Source organism: Ornithodoros turicata, chromosome 1 (assembly GCF_037126465.1).
Source record: "Ornithodoros turicata isolate Travis chromosome 1, ASM3712646v1, whole genome shotgun sequence".
Lineage (NCBI taxonomy): Eukaryota > Metazoa > Arthropoda > Arachnida > Ixodida > Argasidae > Ornithodoros > Ornithodoros turicata.
In genome coordinates, this window is record NC_088201.1 from 164838847 (window position 1) to 164861762 (window position 22916).

The following is a 22916-nucleotide window of genomic DNA, read 5'->3' on the forward strand; positions in this document are numbered from 1 at the left end:
AGCACAGCCCTCAACACTCTCTCCTGATAATTCCTGTTAGAGCCGCTAGGGTGTTAAACCCTGTGGTCCATACTCCGAGTCGGCATAGTGCACCACAAAGGAGGTCAGCTCTAGAGTTTTACAAATATCGGATTGCGCCCTTGTTGGGCGTTTTTCATGGATTGATGGGTCAGTGGTCTTCCAGTAGACGTGAATCACTGTCACCACTTTCGTTAAAGCTGCTTGGAGGAATGCACCAGGAAGATCAATGTACTCGAATGTGGACCCGTCCCTGTTCGTGCATCGGCGGGGCAGTACCGGTCCAGAGACACTGTCGGCCCTTTCGTTAAAACCGACGTATGGGGAAGATGCCAGGAAAAAATAGTCATCAGATAAGCCGCACCGGTGGATAAGCCGCGGAGCGTCCGTGAGAGAAAAAAATCGCGCATAAGCCGCGGCTAATACGTGTGAAATTACGGTACTTGAGTTAGAAACGTGACGTCTTGTCATTCCTGGGTGACGTTCATACACTTTGATGAAAACAAAAATCCTCTTCACTTTGACGCGGACGCCTTATTAAACTCTTGGTGCGTGAGAGAGCCCTGCACAGGCCCCCGACCCGCGGCCCGCGGGCCGGCCCGGGCTGGTAATTGGCTGTGTGCTCCGGGCCGGGCCGAGCCCCGGCCGACAAAATACGGTAGCACCGCGGGCCGGCCCGGGCCCGGGCCGTTAAAATACGCCACCACCGCGGGCCGGGCCGACAAATATGTTCCCGAGAGTCAGGCCCGGCCGGGCCACGCAGCTAGTTCCACACAATGGAGATGCATTAGTTCATATCATCATGCCCTTGCGTTATTCCTGTGCATATTTTGCAAAGACAATCAAAGGATACTGCATTATGCATATGATTCGACCCTCTAGAACATTCTCCAAGCCACTTTACATTGCTCCTCACTCCTCACATATTTCACAATCACTTTGGCAAAGCTTGGTGAGAGTGTGAGAGGGGTAGGTACTGGGAGAAGCAGTTTGTCGACAGCATGCTCTACCTCCGTAAAATCTTGACAGTGTAACGATAACGGCCATGCCCGCGTGCGTTCTGGATTTAATTTGGTCTCGTGCGGTTACGGTGTTAAACCGCCATCACTTGTATGTTTGTCTTCTCTCCTTATAAATTTACTTATAGATTTGTTTGATAATCGCCAGAAACGCGTACGTCGCGGCTGGAAATACTAGGCCGGATTTCTACTCGCCCGGTCACCGGGCCGGGCCGGGCCGCATAATAATATGAAGGTGCGGGCCCGGGTCGGGCCGGGCCATTTTTCGATGCGCCCGGGCCGGGTCGGACCCGGAAAAGTCGGCCCGTGCAGGGCTCTAGCATGAGTTGCCAGCTCCTTAATGGCTTGATACCTACATGTTCCTCAGACACATCAGCCTTGTTAAGGAAAAGGAAGAAAGGGTCTCGCGTACGCATCATTCATCGTGTACTCGTGTACAGTCCTCCTCAGGTACTCGCGGACGCGGCTGTAGAGTATGTACCACTGCGCCCATACACCATGTTGCAAGCCCATTGGCCTAGACTGTGCGCGCGCTCCGATTGGTCGAGAACGTTTTGAAATCGCATTTTGTAGCGCGTATGTGCGTACAGTGTCTCGGCCGTTTCAGCATAGTTTCGAAATAGCATGGCCGGCATGTCGTCCTCCTGTGTTCGGTGGTGTCAATCGGCAGAACAGTTTGCAGAAATATGTTCGCGGGTTTATTAGTTCGTCCTTGTGAGTCTACGCGTGTTGTGCTGTTTCTGGACACAACTGTTGTCCCACGAACAATTTGTCAACTGCGGTACCGGAATGCTTCATGAGTTGGAGCGTGAAGAACAAGTTCGAGCGCCGTTGGACTTCGAGGACTGTCAACAAAGACAGCATTACGTGCCACACAAGCGCTTTTCGCTTCGCTATAATGGATGCACCGCAGGCAGCGAAAGAAGATGCTCATCATGAAATGGTACGCACTCATGAGACTGGCTCGGTATTAGGAGTTGAACGGTGTGTTCGTTCTGCTTCATGTTCGAACTTTGTCCCAGTGTGTCAGAAATGCAGTGGGCTTTGTACGCACAGTGCACCCATGTATCAGATCTTTGAATTAGTGCTTTGTATCAAATAAATCTTTATTTTACCCCAAAATCGCTTTAGTTATTTTGAATACCGAGTAACGGCGGCAGGCCTGAAATCCAGTAGAAGTCGATGGTAGCCAGGACCGACCGAAAAGCCAGCCAGACATGGAGGCTCCTGATTGGCCGACTGGTTGTGCATAATATCCACCACGTCGCAATTTCATTGGTCGTGTGCCCAGTGTTGTGTGAATTATCTCAAACTATGGGCTCTATGGGGAGCTGTTGGAGCCTGCTCGTGTACATCGCATACGCATCATTCATCGTCATAGGCCATTTGAAAAAGTTCCAGGGAGCAGCGCGCGCCCTGGCAGGGCGTCCCGGGAAACGATGTGCGAAACGACAGCGATTTGCTATAGTCTCCGATCGTCGTCGTCTTCGTACTGGTGCATGCGCCGTCGCTGTCGTTTTGCACATCGTTTCCCGGCATGCCCTCCCAGGGCGCGCGCCGCTTCCTGGAACTTTTGGGAATGGCCTATTCTAGTCATTGATAAAAATATAATGGTCCTCAGAGTGAGGGCCGAAGCCCTTCGATGACCAAAGTTGTCAATTGTATTTAATGCGCAGAGCGTTTGTGGGATGGGCTTGAGCATGTAACAAGCAATTGAGCGTAGTGAGAGTGCGCAAGTCGGATTTAATTTATAGACTAACGTGATGAAATTTAAGTTCGAGACACCGCGTGATCCTGAAAGGTTGGTAGCGCGGGCAATGGCGAAGGATGTGTTCCGGATTTTCCAGGTCCCATCAATGACGCTTGCCGCAAAAGGTAAAGCCACTGAGCTGTAAAAGCGACATTGAATCGCTTCCAGTGAATTAATGCACTATCCTTACGAGAAGCATGTAACGGCATCCACTGAGCGAGCGTTGGACCAACTCTTGTCACCTATAGTCTCCATATAGACCATAGTCTATATAGTCACCTAGACTCGCCTTTCAGGAGTGCAATATTCGTCCGTCTACTATAAGAGAGAGCTGCTCATTCCTCACGAGCCCACAATGACGTGGAGTTCTCCACTAACTAACTAGCCTGTGGGTTGCTTCCCTCTTTTGCATGTATCGCTACGTCCGTCGTCATGACGGTGGACGATCCCTGTATACCTTGCGTGCTTGCAGGCGGGCTCTCGATGGACGTGAGGTGGAATTTTGTCTCCTGATTCCAGAAGGTCCAGAAGAATCACCGAAACGCGCGACAGACGACTGGGTATACACCACGCATTGAATCTTTATGTAAGAAGTCAACAAGGCTGGGGCGTATCACACGCGCCATACGATAAAAGTCACATTTGGGGCGGACACAGATTTTCCTCAGGAGAGGGTAACGGCTATGGTGTGCAGGCAAGCAGAGCAACTGCCGAGCTGCTTCGCTTTCACATAACACCTCAATCGGGAGTTCTCCGGTTTCCTCCAGAACGTGGTTCAACGCGTTTCAATCACTTCGGGGTGTCTCAGCCGCTCTAGCAGCCCCAAGGCGACGAAGAAGGCTAACCAAGAAGGCTATCTGCAAAGATGCCCCGAAGGGTATTCGGTGAGGACGTGGAAGTTGTTTGCATACCTGGAAGGTTGTAAAGCAGCGTCGTCCACACCAAGGCTTTATAAACTTCTCTATCCAGATCCACACACATACAAATGGGATGATAGTGTGCTGGGTCATTCACCGCCGTTATGGCGGTACGCTGCCCCATTGCGCTTGTGGAAGAGATGAGAAAGTGATGATGATGGAAAGGTGTCTTTTTAGAGTTCGTCAATTAATCGAGTGCTGGAGAGGATCTCTGCAACAACCCGTAGGCCTTGCATCTGATGTGAAGTGTCCGACCAAGGCCCGATAATTTTGGTCAAGTCGAACTGGCGTTGAGCGACGCGTTGCAGAGCAGTACAGAAACATATACTGAATAGCGGAAATCCGAATATGCGACTTGGCTCCGAGATGTAAGACCAAATAGCGCGGTAGAAAACACAGGATAAGGAAGAGACGAGAAGCTCTTCGACGGTGGACCTGCTCACGCTCTGTTGTCAGCTAGCCCAACGCAATGTTTTGACGGAATTCTTTGGGAGGACGCCGTGGTTGTAGCTGACGAATTCCGGTGACTGTGAGAGTTCACGGTACTTTGCTCCAGGGCACGCTACGTCATTGCAGAATATCGTGACGAGCTTCCTAGGTGACGTCTGTCCGCCGAAGGACGGCTTTATTGGGTGTTTTGAATTGCGTAAATTGAACTGTACAGTGACAAGATGCCGTTTATCGACTGGCTGAGTTCATGATCGAAGTCGAGCACGGTAGCAATATGGGAGCGGTCACATTGCTTTCCGACACGTGCGTCTGCGCTTTCCGCCGCACGTTAAATAACTCCAATTGTGTAAATTATCCGCTGTCCTAACTGCGGCGCGTGTACGATGTCGCACCACAAGTGTTGGAGGACTCACCTTTACATTGGCTGATGATTAAAAGATAAAAAATCACTGAAACTATTGTTTATTATCACACAGGTCCTACAAGCTTTCATGCAGTGGACTGCATTTCATCGGGTACAGAAACATTTTCCATAATTATAAACTTTACAAATTCGATAAAAATTCTAAATAAATAAACAATAAATACATTTTCTACCTAATGGAATGTAGTCCTTTGTGTGAAAGCTTGTACGATAATAAACCGTAGTTTCGGTGCTCTTTAAATCCTTTTGTCACTTGCGTTGACCGTACCTGGCTCAGTTTCAACATTCTCCGATTATTAGGTTATTCCAGGTCATTTCCTAAACGTCATTCCGTTGCCCGTTTAAAGCCTCCATCATCAAGAGGAAAACAAACTAAGTACTTATGCATCCCCGCCCCCCGAATAGTCAGTTGAGAAAAGACACCACAACTGAAATTCCAAAGGAGACTTTATTTACAGGTCCACTGATATCCGAAGCAGTAGCCTAAAAAGTATGCACCGGCAAGCTGAGTTAGATACAACATTGTCCTAAAAGGGATGGATTGAGGTTTCACTCCTTTATTGCATCTCAAAAAGCAGCAATCCTGGCAACTTCGGTTGAAAAACGAGGGTTTGTCGCTTCAACCTCTGGTGCCTGAAAGAGGATAGAAGAATAAGCACGTTTACATCGGTGCAAAATGCCGTGCATTACATGACAACTGATATGCGCAGCCGATATGAAATGCTGCAGACATTATGGAGTTGCAGTACAGCTTGGGACAAAAGTTCACGGAACACTGGGGTGTCGTATTTGTTGCTGCGCTCGCTGATATCTGGATTCTTGTTACATAATGGTTCAGCAGGATGTAAGTATTTCAGGTAGCGTCATATTTTCTTCGTCTACATGCAAAGGGATTCAAGAAGGTCTTTGCTAAGTGGCATTCTTATTAGAATTTTTGAGTGAATTCAAAAAGTTGCGCGACCCACGTGGTACTGAACTTTAGCCACTGATCAATTCTCAGTTCCCACATCTAATTGTACTGGCGGCATAGAAGGGAGGGTCAAGGCGTCCCCATCGTTGGTGGGAGCCAAGGTCGTGCTGAAGACTGCGGGGTGATGCGTTCGAATCTTAAGACGGATTGTGCTGTCTGAGGTATTCCTTGGATTTTCCGAATACGTTCCAGGCGAATTCGACACAATTCCCTAGAAGTCGGCCCATGACGCACATTAGCCACCCCCACACTGCTTCCTGCTGTCCTCTCTCCATCTCTCCACGTCCGTACGTCGCTCATAGCCGCAGTTGCTTCGCGGCGCTAACACGGAACTAAAATATCATTTAATTGCTCACATTTGTTTCAAACTACTCGCACGCTCCCTTTAGCTATTCATCTTAACAAAGAGCATTTCATCGAATGCTGTCTGCGAAGTTGCTACGTTACACGCTTGGTGGCGCTACACTAAGACTTCACTCTAAATCCGACACCCGATATGTACCGCATGAAAGAGGACCCGCACCTGGGCCAGGCGGTACACATGAGGTGCAGTCCTCAACCAGCAGGTACAGTCCGCGACCACTGCGAAATTCAAACGGTACAAGGGCTCCGAGACCCATCCGTACCGGCTAGGTACCTTTTAAGCGCGGTCTATAGCAGCTGTACCTCATGTGTACCGCGTGTTTCCGGCGCATGAGTACGAACGCCTTCTCACCATATCCATGCGCTGCAAAAATATTTCGTGTGATTCCGAATACCAGTCTATAAATTCCCTTATGCAGCAGTGCCGTAATGGATGAGCACTATCATTCTGTCAAAGAAGTGCAATAACTAGAACCCATGACCGTGAGGGATCGCATGTTTGGGAAGAATTCGTTTCTTGCAACCGCTGCAAATCAGTTTGCTTTGAAACGTCGGGGAGCGAGGACGAGTCTGCTCGGTCTTCGAAGAAATTCGTTCGACGCGTTCAAGATTGAAGTCACTTAAGGTGCGTATTATATCTCTGAAGTAATTATTCGTCTTCACGACGCATTTTCGTTCATCTTCGCTCTGATTCCCAGTGATCCTGATCACCGGCAGGCTGGACACAACGACTGAGGGACGGAGACACGAACTTTGTGCTTCATGCGCGAACGTTGATGCGTGAATTAGAGGAGCATAGAGTGCATTTTACACCTGGATTACACAAGCAAGAGGCATATTTTTCAGGCAAGGTATTTCGGTTGTTGGATTTTTTTTACATTGTATTTTCTCCTAGGTTACGTCAAGCGATGTCGTAAATGGGTGAGTCAATCGTCTACTGTGGTTGGTGTTACGTTCTGCGGAAGAAACGGAAGTTGGGGAAGAACAGCTATCCAAAGGTGTGGAAGAGATAAAGAAGCGTGACCACAGAGCAGCTGCAGTGGTGAAGGAGAGACGCAGTGGTCATCGTTCATCCATATACGTTGTGCCCCGTGTGTTCGGCGTTTGTGCATCATGACAATGCACGCTCGCGATGGACAAGCACCAATCCTGAAATGGATATAATTTTCGAATAAAGGTATTTGTTTGTTATATTTATCGTGCAGCGTAGCTTCCTGGGGCTGTTAATATATCGTGGAGGAGGGGAACCACCCCGACGGGTAGGCCTAAATCGCTGCGCGCTATCCGTTACATGTACCGCATGTGAGGGCGCATGTACCTCTTAATTTTAAGAGGTACATTTTTTAAAAAATGTACCTCTTGGCCAAGCGGTACTTAACCGTTACATATGCGTTACCTGATTTAGAGTGTGGCCGTGCGACAGAGACAGCGTGGTCCAGAAAATTCGATAGCGCGGGCAATGGAGATGGGAACCCAGCAAACCAAAATCCATACCTGCGATTAACCCCGAACCACGCATTGGGGCGATGCGTTCGTTCCCGGTAGGAATGCCAATCCCCGAAAAAACTCCGAAAAACGCACAACTTGGCCACCCGAGTAACGTCCCCGCAAGCTACCCGGGGATCACCCGAGCGATCAAGCTGGGATGATACTGCGTGCGTCCTTTGAGGTATTGCAGTGAAGCATGCATGCAGCCCAGAGATCGCGGTAGCTCCTCCTCCCGCTACCCGCCCACTGCCGTGGCTCAGAATGGCGAAGAGCACTGAAACTACTGCTTTGGAATTTCAGTAAAATATATTTATTTCCTAAGCGCACATGGCCTTGTACACAACACGTACTACAAACGAGAGTACATAAACACACTGTTGGCAAAACCTCTGAAACTCAGTGGAGGTGCAAGGTTCCACCTATTCTCGCTTCACAAACACATTCACAAACTTCTCTCATCTCTCTCAGAAGAGAAAATAGAAAAAGGGTGGGTTGAACAGTAAACTGAGAAATGTTTGTATACAGGGTGTCCCAGCTAATGTGAACCACGGTATTAAAACAGGCGAAGCTTTCTACGCGAACAGCAGCTGATGAACCTTGTTAATCTGCCTACCCGTTTTTCCCCCAATGCTGCTAATAAATAACTTAGGGATAACAAAGCAAAGTTTTTCACTTCTTATATATGGTCTATGTGTCAACCAGAAGGTATAGACTGGGTTGAGAAACACCTACCCCTGTGTCTCAGTCAAAGTACACTTTTTTTCTTTTTTCAAGAAAAATGCACCGCGTTACAACATGGAAATCCACAGAAAAGGTGACATTTTTTCACATAAGCATGGACGCTATTCTATCGAAAGGCATAAAGCTCGTGACAGATTGTCACTTCTGATATTATTTCGTATTGTGGTAATTTCGCGATCTTTTTGCTACGAACATCGTCTACGTAAGGCATTATTAGGCAATTACTCACAGCTATTTAATTTGTCTCAAGGAAAATATACATGTGACCAAAACATACTACTTTTCGAAACATTCAACAACTGTTCTTGATATACAACACTTATAGCCTTTTCTTGTTACATTCCTCGTTCCATCATATGTGGCTGACACATACTGTACATGACAAAAGTCTTCGATTTTTACCTCGCATAATAGAGCTTTACGGAACAACGTTTTAAGTCAGATCACAAGGAAATATTGTATACAGTACTTCAATTAGATAAACGATGCTCCAGAAAATATCACAGTATAACTCCCCTCTGCACTTTTGGCAAGCAGAAGCTTCGAGCGGGCTACATTCTAGTCGTTTGAGCATGCATGAGAACTTGACAAGACAGTTTGAAGGCTGCAAATGGATGATTTGAGTGTTATGAGCACTTTAGTATGCAGAGTAAAGTACATACGAATGACAATCTTGCCCCAGATTGAGGGCGCTTAAGTTCTTTTTTTCCCTTTACGACCCTTGTAGCTGAAGTTCTGTGCCACATCATCTGACATAAGTTCACACAAAATCAGTCTAGTGGTGTCTCTTTCGTCACTGCCCCCACATCTCAGAAGAACGTGCTCGCGCATCATTAAGAAAAGCCATGAGATACTCAACTGACGAAAACAGAACTTTACGCACAACCTTATCCAAAATACATGTAGACAATGCGCGTGGATTGTGCAGAACGTACCAATTGTAGCCTTTGTGATGGTAAAAAGAGACATCGAATCGCAGAAGCTCTTGACGATATTAGAATGGCTCCCTGAAGATGTCATTTTCTGCAGGCCCTTCCGTTGGTGCCGTTGTTAACTTGGCCAATATGAGGTCAAGCCGCGCGGTGTGGTGCTCCTGAATAAGCTTCATAGTATGCACCATTCTGAGCACTTGAGCTGTAAAGGCTAAAGTAAATGATGTTAATTGCTTTGCGCCCTTTCGCTGGAAGCAAAGAGGCAAAGTGGAGGTATTTACTTCCGATGTGGGGAGATCTCCTGAGACAGCCCTCGAGACGCACCTATTAACACCCCTAGACCTAGAAGAAGAAACAACGTACAAAAGTTGCAATCTGCCACAAAATCAAGGAAAACGTTGAAAGCTACATACCTGTGACTTGTGTACTTAGATAATTATGTTAAATAAAATATTCTGATCACCTGTGACCGATGTGCAAAGCATCTGGTCCGCTGCAGGATGTTGGAATCTAAACAGGAGATGACATTTTTTACGTCAAAGCACATGATTGTCTCATGAGTACAGAGTGTTAAAAATGTGTTTACAGATTTGGAAATATGTGCAACATGAATGGAATTAAAAAGAAGAAAAATGGAGATGTAGGCACTCGTTAAGAGCCCCAGCTACTCACGCACAATATCTGGGAGAAAGAAAAGGAAATAAATTAATGACAGAGGGAATCGTATGCTTGGTATAATACGCGATCCTTTTTTTTCTTTTTTATGATGCTGACTACAGAATTATGATCTGCAATGCACTTCTAACATACAGGAAAATGTTCCTACCATGTGCAGGATATACACTGCAGCAGTACGGGGGAAGGGCCGCTCATCTTGTTGATTTCTGCTTGGGATACGCACAGCTGAAACAGTTTGCTTTGCAGTTAGTTCACCATACAACAGTCAACGCATCACAATATCGTTTGGGAGAATCTCTATTGGCATACCATACTGTGAAGTTTTTGCGTCTGGTTGCCTTATTCGCTGGGACTGAGACAGCTGGGCTGACTGCCACACTGGCTGAAGTAGACGCTCATTCATTTCCCTCGTCTGCCATTGCATCGTTGTATACTTGGCGGACTGTGTGGGACTCTGTGTGACAATGTCGAAAGCGATATGAAGCGCATAAAGTGTCAAGGTCATCCAGCGGTTCTGAAATTTAGGTTGGATTGGTTTGCCAACCATGCTGAAAGCATGTTCAAAAGCGTTTTGTATGGCTGGAAATACATAATTCTGCGTACCCCGATGGGAAATTCAGGGTCCGGATGCCCAGCTTCATTCACTGCATATTGAATGTCTTAATTTTACCAGCGTTAAAGTACAACACGTTCAATGCAAGGCCATGAAACACTGGAATGAATCATACGGTGAGAATAAGGTTGCCAAGTAGGTGGAGGCGGCACATCTTGGATTGGTCTGCGATTTTTAACGCTGCAGCAGAGACAGCGTGACAGCATTTCTCCTATTTCCAACAAAGAGTGATCATGTTCTGTAACAATAACTCACTTGACATACAAGGGAGGTCTTTCAGTGCGGGAGAACAGTCATGCTGCAGAAGTTGGCGTGACAGAATTTTCTACAAAGAAAAATATAGTGACTCTACGCTTCCTAAATTGTGGTAATATAGATTAATTTACCTTGAACGTCGCTCAAGTCCATGTATGTTAGTGGAGAGTGTCCTTCAGAATTGCACCTCTGACTGAACATCTGTACAAGCGTCCATGCACTTTAGTCGTCGACACTTTGCCATCGGTAACGCCTGTTCCGTACAAGCGTTGCTCAAATGAGCCATATGTGACCCTCGCTGGTGTAACACATGTACTTCTCCTTCTATACCTTCATCGGAAGCGTCTTCATAAATGTCCGCGACATGCGAACCACTTGTTTGATAATTGCGGGATAGAAACGCGCCGCGTTCCAAGAGCATTGGACCGCTGTTACTCGTATTATCGTGCCCTGACTGAGGGTACCGGCTACCCTCGTTGCCGTCACATTGTTAGTTTCGCCGCTGTACCTTACGGAACGTATTGCTTGCAGGCTCTCACTCACGGGGACACTGACATTTCGTCGAGATGTGCGTGATGGCATCCACATTTTTTTGGCACCTCAGCGTACAGTCTGGTTCCAGAGAGGTGTCTTTTCTCCCAGCTACACTCACAAGCAGTCAAACAAATGAACACAATTCAACTCGCTCACACAACTCACAACACAACGCACAACTCGCTCACAATTGTAACATCACACCACAACACCTCCATCCTGCAACCCGGACGAGCTTGCTAACGGTTTGAACGTTTGAATATCGCTCCCACTGGCCGCCTAGAAGCCGCGCAAGTCGCGTATCTTATTAAAACCACAAAATACTGGTTGTGCCATGCGTAAATATGAAGAATGAAATTAATAAATTTTACATCGTGTTCGGTAACGACCATATTAAGGATCACGTAGTAACGTTACGAAGTGCAGCCGCAGTTGCGTACCGCGCAAGCGCAGTTGGAGGCGCGAAGGGTTCGCGGCGTCTGCATTCTCGCAGGCAGCTCTCACAGGGATGAATATGGGACGATTTCCTATTGCTCGCTCCCTGAGATCTGGGGGACAATGCATGGATCAACTCATCCCGATGAGGCCGTGAGATGAAAACGGGATGATCTGGGAATCATGTGTGTTTGCTGGGAAGCGTGCTCCGGACTTCCCAAATCAGCACCGCAAATAACCTCGAGCAATGGGTTGAAATACGACTAGAGCCTCAATCTATCGGTCAGACCCGGCCCGTACCCGACGCCACGGAGGCTTATCCGACCGGAGCCCGACCCGGACGCCGTAAGTCCGGCCGAGGCAGCATCGCAGTTGGAATGGGGCGGACACTGTACACACCAAACAGTGTAAACTACACATACTTGGTACGCGCAAGCGCAGCTTTTGATGCGGTTTGTACTTGTAGCAACACGCGGGGTCGAGTCTAGCGCGCCTGTCCACGGTAGTGCACTGCACTGGCCACATTTTTAGGCTCAGGCCCGGCCCGAACCCGGCCTTTCCCTGATTTACCCGCCCGTGCCCGGCCCAAGCCCGAAGGATCCCGAGTTTCTCGGCCCAAGCCCTGCTCGAGCCCGAGAAATTGATAGGATACCCGGCCCAGTGTATCAGGCTGTAAAATTGTAAAAAGGCAGTGGCTATCTAACACTGTGGTAACAGAGGCTCGAGACCGACATAAGCCCGGCTATGTACGGGCCGGTCCATATTGTTCAAACCCGAGCCCAGCTCAAGCCCACAAAAAAGCAGCTTTACCCGGCTCGGTCCGGCCCACGGGCCGGGCCTGGCCGGTCTCGGGTTTTCGGGTATGCCCCAGCAAATGCAGTGCTCTAGTCCAGGGTGCATGACGCAGGCGTGATCCACAGCGTGGAGAAGTCGAGAATAAGTTGTCGCCTATGTTGTAGCGTTTTAGAAGAAAGACGTCGGGAGCACCCAGCTCCATGGCTTATTTTTTTTTTTCAAAACCTATGTTGAGTATTATATAATGCGAAAGACTGACTCACAAAAGCTCGGCCCGACTGCGACCCGAGAACTCTCGGACTGAACCCAAGCCCGGCCCAAGCCCGCAGTCAAAACGGCTTTGAGGTCCGATTTCGGCCCGCGGGCCGGGCCGGGCTCTGGCTTTCGGGCATGGCCGTAGCGCCATGGCGCCTTTGTAGCGCTTTAAGTACGACTACCCCTATCATCGTCACCGTCAATGCATTCCCGTTGCCTTGCTCATTGGAGCCTTCATAGTGCATAATAAATAATAATAATTGGGGGTTTACGTCGGCGAGACAACAGAAATCAGTGCATAATAAAGCTTGAGGAACACAGCCGGGGAATGACGAGACGGGCACGAAGGACTCCGCAATCCCTCTACATCCTTCCGAGGCTGCTCCGCAACTTTGTTTGTTAGTTTCCGTCTTTTCTTGGTGTCCTCATTAAATATTCATTGCATGTTTTGAGCGCTTTGTATCGTCTGGTCATTCCCGGGTGTTCCTCAAGGTTTGTTCTGCACTATGAACGTTCACCAGCTGGCCGCAATCCTTTCAGTTCACTTCAATTCACACTTTGCAGCGCCTTTTAGGAAATTCAAGTTTAGTAAATGAAATGAATTAAAATGAAAATGAAATTCTCTCAATTTGAGTCTTGTTCCATCCCGTTATGCTAAGCCCCTTATGAAAATGGATTTTTCTTTCCGAAATTCAGTGAATTTTGAAGTCCACCGTTATCGTAGGTCACCAGAAGAACTCAGACCACATCCCGTCATTGACTGTCTATTGTGCGACGCGACACTGTGTGGCATAAAGCATGCGTACGTGTGGAATACTTCGTTACTGTGTGCGCGGGATGTTTTGTGCGATTGTGTCGACACTGGATACCACTTTCAAGGTATGCATTTTCGGAATAAAATAGATACATATATAGTTTTGCAGTACTTCATTTCGTGTATTTTATGCGTGTTGCGATTGAGTGAACAATAGAACGGAGAAACTCAACTTCGCTCAAGTCACACAAAGTCCACAAAAAGTCTTCACATCATACGGGGATGACGTTAATCGGGCTTCAGTAAATCATGTATCTTCCTCGATTAAGAAGAATATACCGAGTGTCTCACGTAACGGTCCCCAAGCCTTTTAAAAAAGAACGACGGTACACTCATAGAAAAATCTATACCTTTAGAGGTATAGATCGCCTGCACAATAACTTAGCCCTTCTTATGTATTATTTGATACCCCGCTAACAGGTATAAAAAATAGTCATCAACAAAGGGCTATATGCCATACCTTTAGGGGTACAGCTCTATACCCCTGCGAGGGTCTGCACGAGTATACCATCATGGTATTAAATCACACCTAGGCATAGGCATTTTTAGAGGAGGGAACTCACATTTGGAGGGAAGAAAAGTTTTTGACACACACACACACACATACTACAAACACACGCAAACGCATATGGTTGTGAAGTAGAAAGCAAAGGTCGTGCACATTGCTCCCCACGTAAATCATCCCGTAATAAAGTTGTTGTTTTCCCCATGTAAAAAAAAGAGAATATGGAGTTAAAGACGAAAGAAAATTTTCAAGGAGCAAGATCGCTCTGCGCAGTCATCAAATGTGCATCGCGATGTGTTGTGTGCATCGCAAGATAGACATTTACAGAGCAACAAATACTAATATGCTGGTGGCGACTTGACAAACAGTGGCGCAGCCCTCGTCTGGTACGCAATCCTAGGGGTGAGGACATCTCGATTCAACATTTTAGGAATACAGATATTATGCTGCCATAAACTAACCATGTGGATTCAGATAGTACTGTACTGATGTCTGTGTTTCTTAATTAACTATCCGTTTAACTTAGCTGATACCGTCTCAAGAAAAAATAACAATGATGTGATACAGCATGTTGCGGAAGTAAAAATATAAAAAACCATAAAGGTATAAAAAACAGAAGGTAAAAGCAGCCTCATCTATACCGTGAAGAGCATAGCCTTCCTGGTACCGGATATAAACGCGTGGTGATGAGGTATAAATATGGTACGTTAGTAATCCTTTATACCTCTTTCATATCCTTGAAAAGGCTTGGAGGTATAAATAGGAAATTCGTACCCTCCAGAGGTATATATCTGAAGCAGAAGGTATAAATGAGGTATAAGAGCACATTATACCTTATTTATACCGTTTTTTCTAACAATGTAGTTTCGTGGGTGACGCCGACTCATTGATAGCTCAGTCACAACAAAGTCAACAGAGAAATTGAGATCACATATAACAACAGTTACACATGAACGTCGCACGAAACTTGTGTAAAGTATATGGAGGGTCTACAGAAAGACCTGTTACATTCCTGTGAATAATTGTCAACAAGACTTAAAGTTCCATAAGTCAACATATCAATATGTCATCCCCATATCATCGTCATCATGTATTTCTCTCTCTCTCTCAATATGTAAGGTGAACACAAGGCTAATAGGAAGTCTACTGAATGTCTGTGCTCTCTGTTGACTAAGTTCTGTAGAATGGAAACAAAAGGTCAACAGCCATTTTTGTAAGGGATGTAATACCGAAAAACGGGGTAGTCGGTGTCTATTATAGTCATGGCGTCGTCAGTGCAAATATAACAAGGACCCAGACAGACGGGGGCAACGCTGGACCCTGTCTCTCTCGGTCCATGTTATATGTGCGCTGATTACGTTGTGATTGTCATTGACGATCGATGGCAGGTGCTGTACATACCTGAACAAGCAGTCAAACACTCCCTGAGTGACCTGAAGTTGTTTGCGTTGCCACCACAACCACCGTATATGAACTGTCGGCAAGTGCCAGCAGCCCGACTGTAGTGGAACCTTGGCATGTAAGCCTTACACAGTCCAGGTTTTGGTGGAAGCAGGCAGGATTGCCGAAGTGGAATTGCCGCGTATGATTCTGGGAAGATTGAGAGCGATTGTTACACTGGGCGAAATCGTCGTTCAGTACTCCAAACACCGTGGGGAGAACAGAGTAGAGAAGGGCAAGAAAGGGTGTGCACCCTTTCCTCACACATTGGAGAAGCGCGCCGTGTATCTTCGTTCTGGGAAGTTTGTAAAACTCTTATTCAGGTAATTGCATTGACTTGCAGGCAGCTGCATGGATATTGAAGCCGAACGACAGAGCACCGACCTTCAAGCAAAAAACAGCGACACGCTAGTAACGTTTACTTGCCTGACTTCGCACGAGGGACGTCAGTAACAGTATAGTCAGTCTTAGTGCATCGTATACGCTATCGCCTTTGCATACGTAAGGGATAGCGCAGTGGATCTGCGCAATGCGCGAAGCCCGCTTTAGGTATTGTGCGTGCGCAGAACCACTACGCTATCCCTCACGTACGCAAAGAGCGATAGCGTACGATGCAGGCTAATTCGACCACGCAAGGAACCTGACCATCTCCAATTCTTTTCGAATAAAATATATTCTTCAGGGGACGGGAAATGATGAAAAATGTGCCTATATTTAAGCCTCAACCTTCAGCCATTTTCTAGGAAGAGGAAGAGAAAGAAACTGATCGAAATGTAACCCAGTCGTTTCGGGCTACTTTGAGGGCTTCTCAATTGAGAACAATGCGGTTTTAAAAGACACAATTTTTTTCACCTGTTCACTACTACATGGACAACACACTATCTTCTTCCTACCCATTTATGACTGAAACGGTTTTCGTAAAAAAACGGCAAAGTCGTATGAAAACGCGAAAAACACCGTTTTTCGGAGCCTTTCTGTACTGACGCCGATTATCGGAGAATAATAAAACCTGCACCATTCGTTTCGTCATTGCATGCCGTGCCCTATCTGTTTATTCCATTTTCATTGTTCTAGAGTTAATTTGCTAGAAGCAGGTTTTAACAATCCCACGGACGGTATCGCGATTTAGCGGTACTTCGGTCGGCGCTAGCAAAAAAATGGCCTTCCAAAAGTTCCCGCGATTTTCTTATATGTTGCGCAGAAACCCTTTCCTAACACACAGAAAAAAAATTAGATTCGTATTTGATTTTCGGTGACGCTACGATTTTTTAAAGTGGCAGTGCGCACGCGCGGTGCGCGCTGCCCCTAGGCAGTCCTCTCTCGCAGCTGGTCAGCGTTACGCTCGCCAAGGACGGACGCGATTCAGAGAAATCAAGTGAAAAACGCTGTTATGGCTCATATCCGAGTCGCTGACACCATCGATACATATCATCAGGGTTCATGTGTCCTCAAGACCGTGGGAAGCCTTATGTCTAAAGCTTTCTCACGTGCCAACCTTTCGGACCAACTGGTGCTGACGCCTCATTGGCGGCTTCCAAGAGCCTCTGCTTTTGCGATCAAAGGCACCAACCTAAGACTGGCCTTGACGAAGGATATTGACAGACATCGGACGTCGCCAAAAATTGGTCAACGCTGGATCAAGCGGTTGACCCGCACTCTTAAAAATGAACTTCACCACATACCACGCTCCTAGCCAACCATCATCTCGAATGATATCGTTATCTTCCCTGATTTGCTGAAAACGGGAGGCGTACGCCTTTTTTGTGACAATTATGAACAGCATAAGTGTCACAAAATAGGCTCCGCCTCACGTTCTCAACAAATCAGGGACGAGAATGTTGTCATTCGGGATGATGGTTGGCTAGGAGCGTGCTATGTGGCGCAGTTCATTTTTAAGAGTGCGAGAGTACCGCCCAGGGGCAGCGCGCAGCGCGCGTGCACATTGTCACTTTAAAAAAATCGTAGCGTCACCGAAAATCAAATACGAATCTCAATTTTTTTCCTCAGTGTTAGGAAAGGGTTTCTGCGCAACATATAAAAAAATCGTGCGTCACTTTCTGATGGCCATTTTTTGCTAGCGCCAACCGAAGTACAGCTAAATCGCGATACCGCCCGTGGGAATGCTACAATCTGCTTCTAGCAAATTAGCTGTAGAACAATGAAAATGGTATAAACAGATAGGGCACGACATGCAATGACGAAACGAATGGTGTAAGTTTCATTATTCTTCGATAAACGGCGTCAGTACAGGAAGGCTCCGAAAAACGGCGTTTTTTGCGTTTTCTTGCGACTTTGCTATTTTTTTACGAACAAAGTTTCAGTTACAAATGGGTAGGAAGAAGAGAGTGTGTTGTCCATGTAGTAGTGAGAAGGTGAAAAAAAAATTTGCTCTTAGAACCACATAGTTCTCAATTGAGAAGCCCTCAAAGTAGTCCGAAACGACTGGGTCATATTTCGACCAGTTTCTTTCTCCCCCTCTTCCTCGAAAATGGCTGAAGGTTGGGGCTTAAATGTAGGCGCATTTTTCATCATTTTCCGTATCCTGAACAATATATTGTTTCAAAAAATTGGAGATGGTCAGGTTCCTTGCTTGGTCGAAATTCGTTGGAATTAGCCCGCAGTAAAACTCCCTAATAACATTTTTACGTTGCCAATGCCTTCCACGCTGGCAGTTTCACAATATGGGAGACTAAGAGATTATGAGAGATGTTCATCACTTGGCTTTACTGGTTATGCGTTTGTGTAAACCAGGGTTGCGGAATGGGATCACCCATTCCATTCCAATTCCATTCCGAGGAATGAAGATTTGTGGTAATTCCATTCGTTTCAATTCCTCGGAATGAAAAGGTATGGTCAATTCCCACTCATGGAATGGCTTGGCAAACCCATTTCATTCCTTTAATTCCACCAATAAAAGAATTAGGACCGGTAACCGTCCTAGCTAGTCCAGCAGCGCTATACAGATTGACATTACCCAGCACGGAAAAAGCACAAAGACAAGGTTATCTCGCCCTCCTCCTCTCCTCCTCCTCCTCCTCCTCCTCTTCATTGGCATTACCATTACAGGAGTTTTCCACTAAAGTAACTGGTACAAGTGATGTGGGGTTGCGGGCCTCACACTAGTGAAGTCAAAATCTCCATTTCATTTTTTCTTAAAACCAAACCACACCATCGCCCTTGACCATGTGGCACCCGGACCATTACATTCCGCCTGCGAAAAAAGGCCCCATTCCATTCCCATTCCATTCCCAGGAAAGTTTCCGCCATTCCATTCCAATTCCATTCCGGGCTCTGATAAACCTAGAATGATTCCTGAGTCATTCCAACCCCGGAGTGGCAACCCAGCAACCCTGGTGTAAACTATGGAAAATTCGCACTCATCTTTCCCACTAAAATGCTTTGGTCCGGATATGACGGTTATCGACGTTTGTTCCGTACTGTGGTTAGTGTGTTGGCTGTGGCGTTCTATTGCTGGGCGTCCTGCCTTCGGATGAGGCACCATGTTCATCGATGTAGTGCGTCCCTGCTGACTTCGTAGCGAACTATGCTGACAGTCGCATTCCAAGGTCTGAGCAAAACGGGTCCAGGAAGAAATGCCCCCGGAAAAAATATTCCCGGAAAAAATGTCCCCTGGAAAAAATGTCCCCTGAGGAATATTCACTTTTGGTACGCGTGGACTGGTTGACTTCGGACGTTGACTTTTTACTAGGACGGTGCGAATATTTCGATTTTTGGAACACCGAAGAGAGTAATCGTATATCCTATTCCATTTCCGAATCAAATATGGAATTCAATGCTCGAATTCCGAACCGAATTGATGTTTCTTCTAAACCGAATATATTTGAATTGTCCCGAAGCTGCACACGTAAGGCCGGCACATGTAAGCCATAAAACAGAGTGAGCGCTATATCAGCTATACTTACACTTACATATACCGTACATGTGTATATTCCAACACATGCTGTATATGTATCCGATACGGTTATTCAACGAGTCGCTTAATTTATTCGTATTCAATTCCGTTTTAAAATGACTATTCACATATAGCATTTCTTTGCATAGGGCAGTTTTGGTGCATTTATTTCGTTGTTTCTTGCACTAAAGCGGCCTGTACAGTGCATGGGGCTCCCGAGACGCAACGCGTGACACCGCGAGACATATTGAAATACATTTTTGCCTGTCAATTTTGTTGCTTTTCCCCTGGCATTTTATTTTCGTTTTCGCACATCACCCTGCACGTCGATCCGCGCACTTTTAAAAAGGAACTTGACATGCTCCTAGTCGTTCCGAATGACATCTTCTCTCCTGATTTCTTGAAACTGGGCGGCGTACGCCTTCCTGTGACACTTTACATTTGTGTTAATTCGCAGAGAAAATGCTTTTCCGTGTTAGCGCGCGCCGCGAAGCAACTGTTGATGTACGCGGTGTGCAGGCGTGGACAGAGAACAGCGGGAAGGAGGGTGACAGGGGGTTAGTATGCGTCCAGGGCCGACTTCAGGGCGAAGTGTACCAACATTCGTCTGGAAAGTCTGCGGGAAAACCCAGTGAAAACGTCACACAGCGCAGCCGGTACAGGGATTCGGACCCGCACCACCTCCCAGCCTCGGCGTGAAAGGCGATCATCCTAACCGCTACTCTACGTGAGTATGTCCAGAAAGAATGTATGTCCCCCTCTTAATTCCCTCAAACCTGAAAGGATAGCTGTGTCGTCAGGGCTAAAATCTACAGTCGCAAAATCCCGGCGTTCTGATTGCACACCAGGATATACCTCTTAGTATAAGAAGAAACAAAATAAGAATACCCAGCCAAGTGTGCACGTTGTATCAACAAGCATGGCAATTGATTGCAGTGTATTCCCTACGCGAAATCATAAGTGAAAGCGGCCCAAGCTTTCCAAGTAAAAACACTTAATAAGTGGTTAGGTATTTTAGTATTTATTTTGAGTCCGAGCACCTTAAGACCGCCAATATTAATATCGCAACCGGGGATTTCGCAACAATTCCACGCGTACCAAAAGTGGATGTTTCTCAGGAGACATTTTTTCCGGGGACATCTTTCCCAGGGGACATTTCTTCCGGGAACATTTTTTCCGGTTCCCGTCCAAAACACCGGGAAAAACTCAGTCAACAAAGTAGGTGCCGTCTGTGCTGTTCTACTGTACCACATACTATGACCGGGGTATACCATGCGCTGCGCAGTCAACGCCCACAGTCATGGACCGAACGCATGACGTTATCGTCATCAACGCTGTCATATTAGACAACTAGAATCTAGACATTAGATAGATAGAGAGACATTAGACAACTAGATCTAGACTATAGACAACTAGAAATTAGACAACCAGAAGAGAAGTGCACAGGGACAGCACGTAAAACTCGGCATGGGCATACCTGAAGCGAGGCAAACGATCAGAGCCATCACCAGGATAGCCTTCATGGCAGGAGTCTTGCGGAGATGTCCGTGAAAGGGAGTGTAGTTTCAGAGAACGACGATCGGTCTGTCACTACGGGATACCTGAGATTCTCATATATGAGTGCGTCTCATTTCATCGTCCGCTCATATCAGTGTTATGTGCTTTGAAGTGTCGCCGTCCGTCTAGTCGTGATAAGCAACAATAGGAACGTAGTTTCGATACACGTGTTTCAAATTTTTGGCCAACACACAGTGGCTGTCCAAATCGATTTCGAAGAAACGAAACGATATTCATAGGATTCCCCTGCGCACTTGAAGCACCGCTATATCAGGGAGCGCCTTCCAGGTATAGCCTGTCACGATCGTGACAGGCTGGGAGATGTGACCTTGACACTTTGCCAGGAAAAAAACGAAAGTCTAACAGATATGATACAAGCTATAGTAGCATGAAATCAACGACAGCGACAAAGCTGTTTATTTGAACACGCTTGTCCCAAGTGCATCCCAGTGGACACCACATATCCCTGAGACATCCCAGAAATGTCCCAAACGTCACAGACGTCTCGAACGTCACATGGATGTTGCATGGATATACACAATGGGACGATATAGGTACACGCGTCTTGTACATCCCTGCGACATCCCATGGACATGGACCACAGGATATGTCACAACGAGAAGAATGACCAATTTTAAAGAAATAAGTTCAATAAATTTGATTCAATTGATTTTTTTCAATGATCTGTGTAGGTGCATGGCATATGTAATGGGAGTAATATACATAAGTAATGCAAATAAGTAATGTATGTAATGGTTTACATATGCTTCACAATCTTTGGGTATCGAATACTGGGACTAAATGTGCATGAAATAATAGCAAGTCGAAAATTTAACTTGTAAGAGCATGAAGTGTGGGGGATTAGTAAGAGCATTAGATATTTCTATCATTCACGTGCCGCTGAATGTACAAAATATTTACATAAACACTTCAAGCAAAGGAGGAGAGCTATCGGCATTACAGCTGCATCCAGCCGATAATCACATTAGCTTGAATTAAAAACACAGTATATGACAGGCAGAGATGTCAGAAATGTTAAATGATTAACCAAGCGTCGTCGCAGACTTAAGTTAATTGCAAAGAAGCACTCTCGTCACCGTTGCAGATGTTTCGCGCCCTACACCCTATTACACATAATCAGCTTCCCTCAAAAAACTGTATTTCAGTATATGGTTGAACCTGTATGCGGTTAGAGGGAGCCAGGCTGTATGGCTGGTCTTCCGCTCCGATGCCAATACAGATACTAGCTCGTATGCACGGGTAACGACAGGTGCCAATGATTATATTGCGCACCGATTGCGCGCTGCGGAGGGGGATCGTCATATGAGCACCTGCAACCTCTTCGTCTTTAGGGTGAGGGCAGTTTTTTGTTTTTGTTTTTTTTTTGTCGTGGGTTATGGTCAAGCAAGCTAGCATTCCTGTCGTCTTTCACATATATTCTAAAATTCTTTAATCTGGAAATAAAATGTGTCGGCTATCGGTGCGTATTTTGTGAGTCATTAGTGCCTTTCCAGAAGTGCACGTAGCTGAATTGGGTGGTTAGTGGCAGCTGTATGTGCGGTCTAATAATGCATATAATCGTTAACCAAAAGGTGGTTGAACAACCTCCCATATTGGTCGCATATCCAAAAAGTTATGTCACAGGGACGTTCCTGCGACGTGTATTTAGTGCCGAAATCCTGGTCTCCTGGATGTCCTCTGGATGTAAATGGGACCTCTAGCTTGGTCCTCAGGGTATCCTAACATCCAGATCCTGATATCCTGCGTACCTAACAGGGATGTATCTTGCCCACAGGGATGGGTCGCTCTGTTGATTGTGGTTCGCAGCAATATCTTCTTCGTACATGTAATCCCTAGGACGGCCCATGATGTCGCTGTTCGGTACCGTCTCCACTGCTGTTTCGGGCAACGGGAAGCCGGTACACGCGCCGCGGAATTCTTCACATGCGCTGACATGTGAACGTGCCACTTTTCCTCTAGAGCACGTGACGGCAGCGTCGCAGCCACTGATCTCTATGTATAAAGGCTGGATCGCGCATGGGAGAGGGGC

At 46.5% G+C, this 22916-nt stretch overlaps 1 protein-coding gene and 1 long non-coding RNA gene across 2 annotated transcripts; both read right to left on the reverse strand.

Annotated features, from left to right (window-relative positions):
* Window positions 1–5007: 5007 nt before the first annotated feature.
* Window positions 5008–21071, reverse strand: LOC135378741 (kunitz-like toxin PcKuz3). Its single transcript, XM_064611830.1, has 3 exons — window positions 20787–21071; window positions 15358–15546; window positions 5008–5211 (listed from the first exon to the last, which is right to left on the reverse strand). The coding sequence occupies exons 1-3, from the start codon at window positions 20830–20832 to the stop codon at window positions 5198–5200; spliced, it is 249 nt and encodes an 82-aa protein (XP_064467900.1). The 5' UTR covers window positions 20833–21071; the 3' UTR covers window positions 5008–5197.
* On the reverse strand, window positions 9686–11024 carry LOC135378742 (uncharacterized). Its single transcript, XR_010418564.1, has 4 exons — window positions 10750–11024; window positions 10479–10688; window positions 10354–10394; window positions 9686–10204 (listed from the first exon to the last, which is right to left on the reverse strand). It is a non-coding gene; the product is annotated as an uncharacterized LOC135378742 (long non-coding RNA).
* Window positions 21072–22916: the final 1845 nt, after the last annotated feature.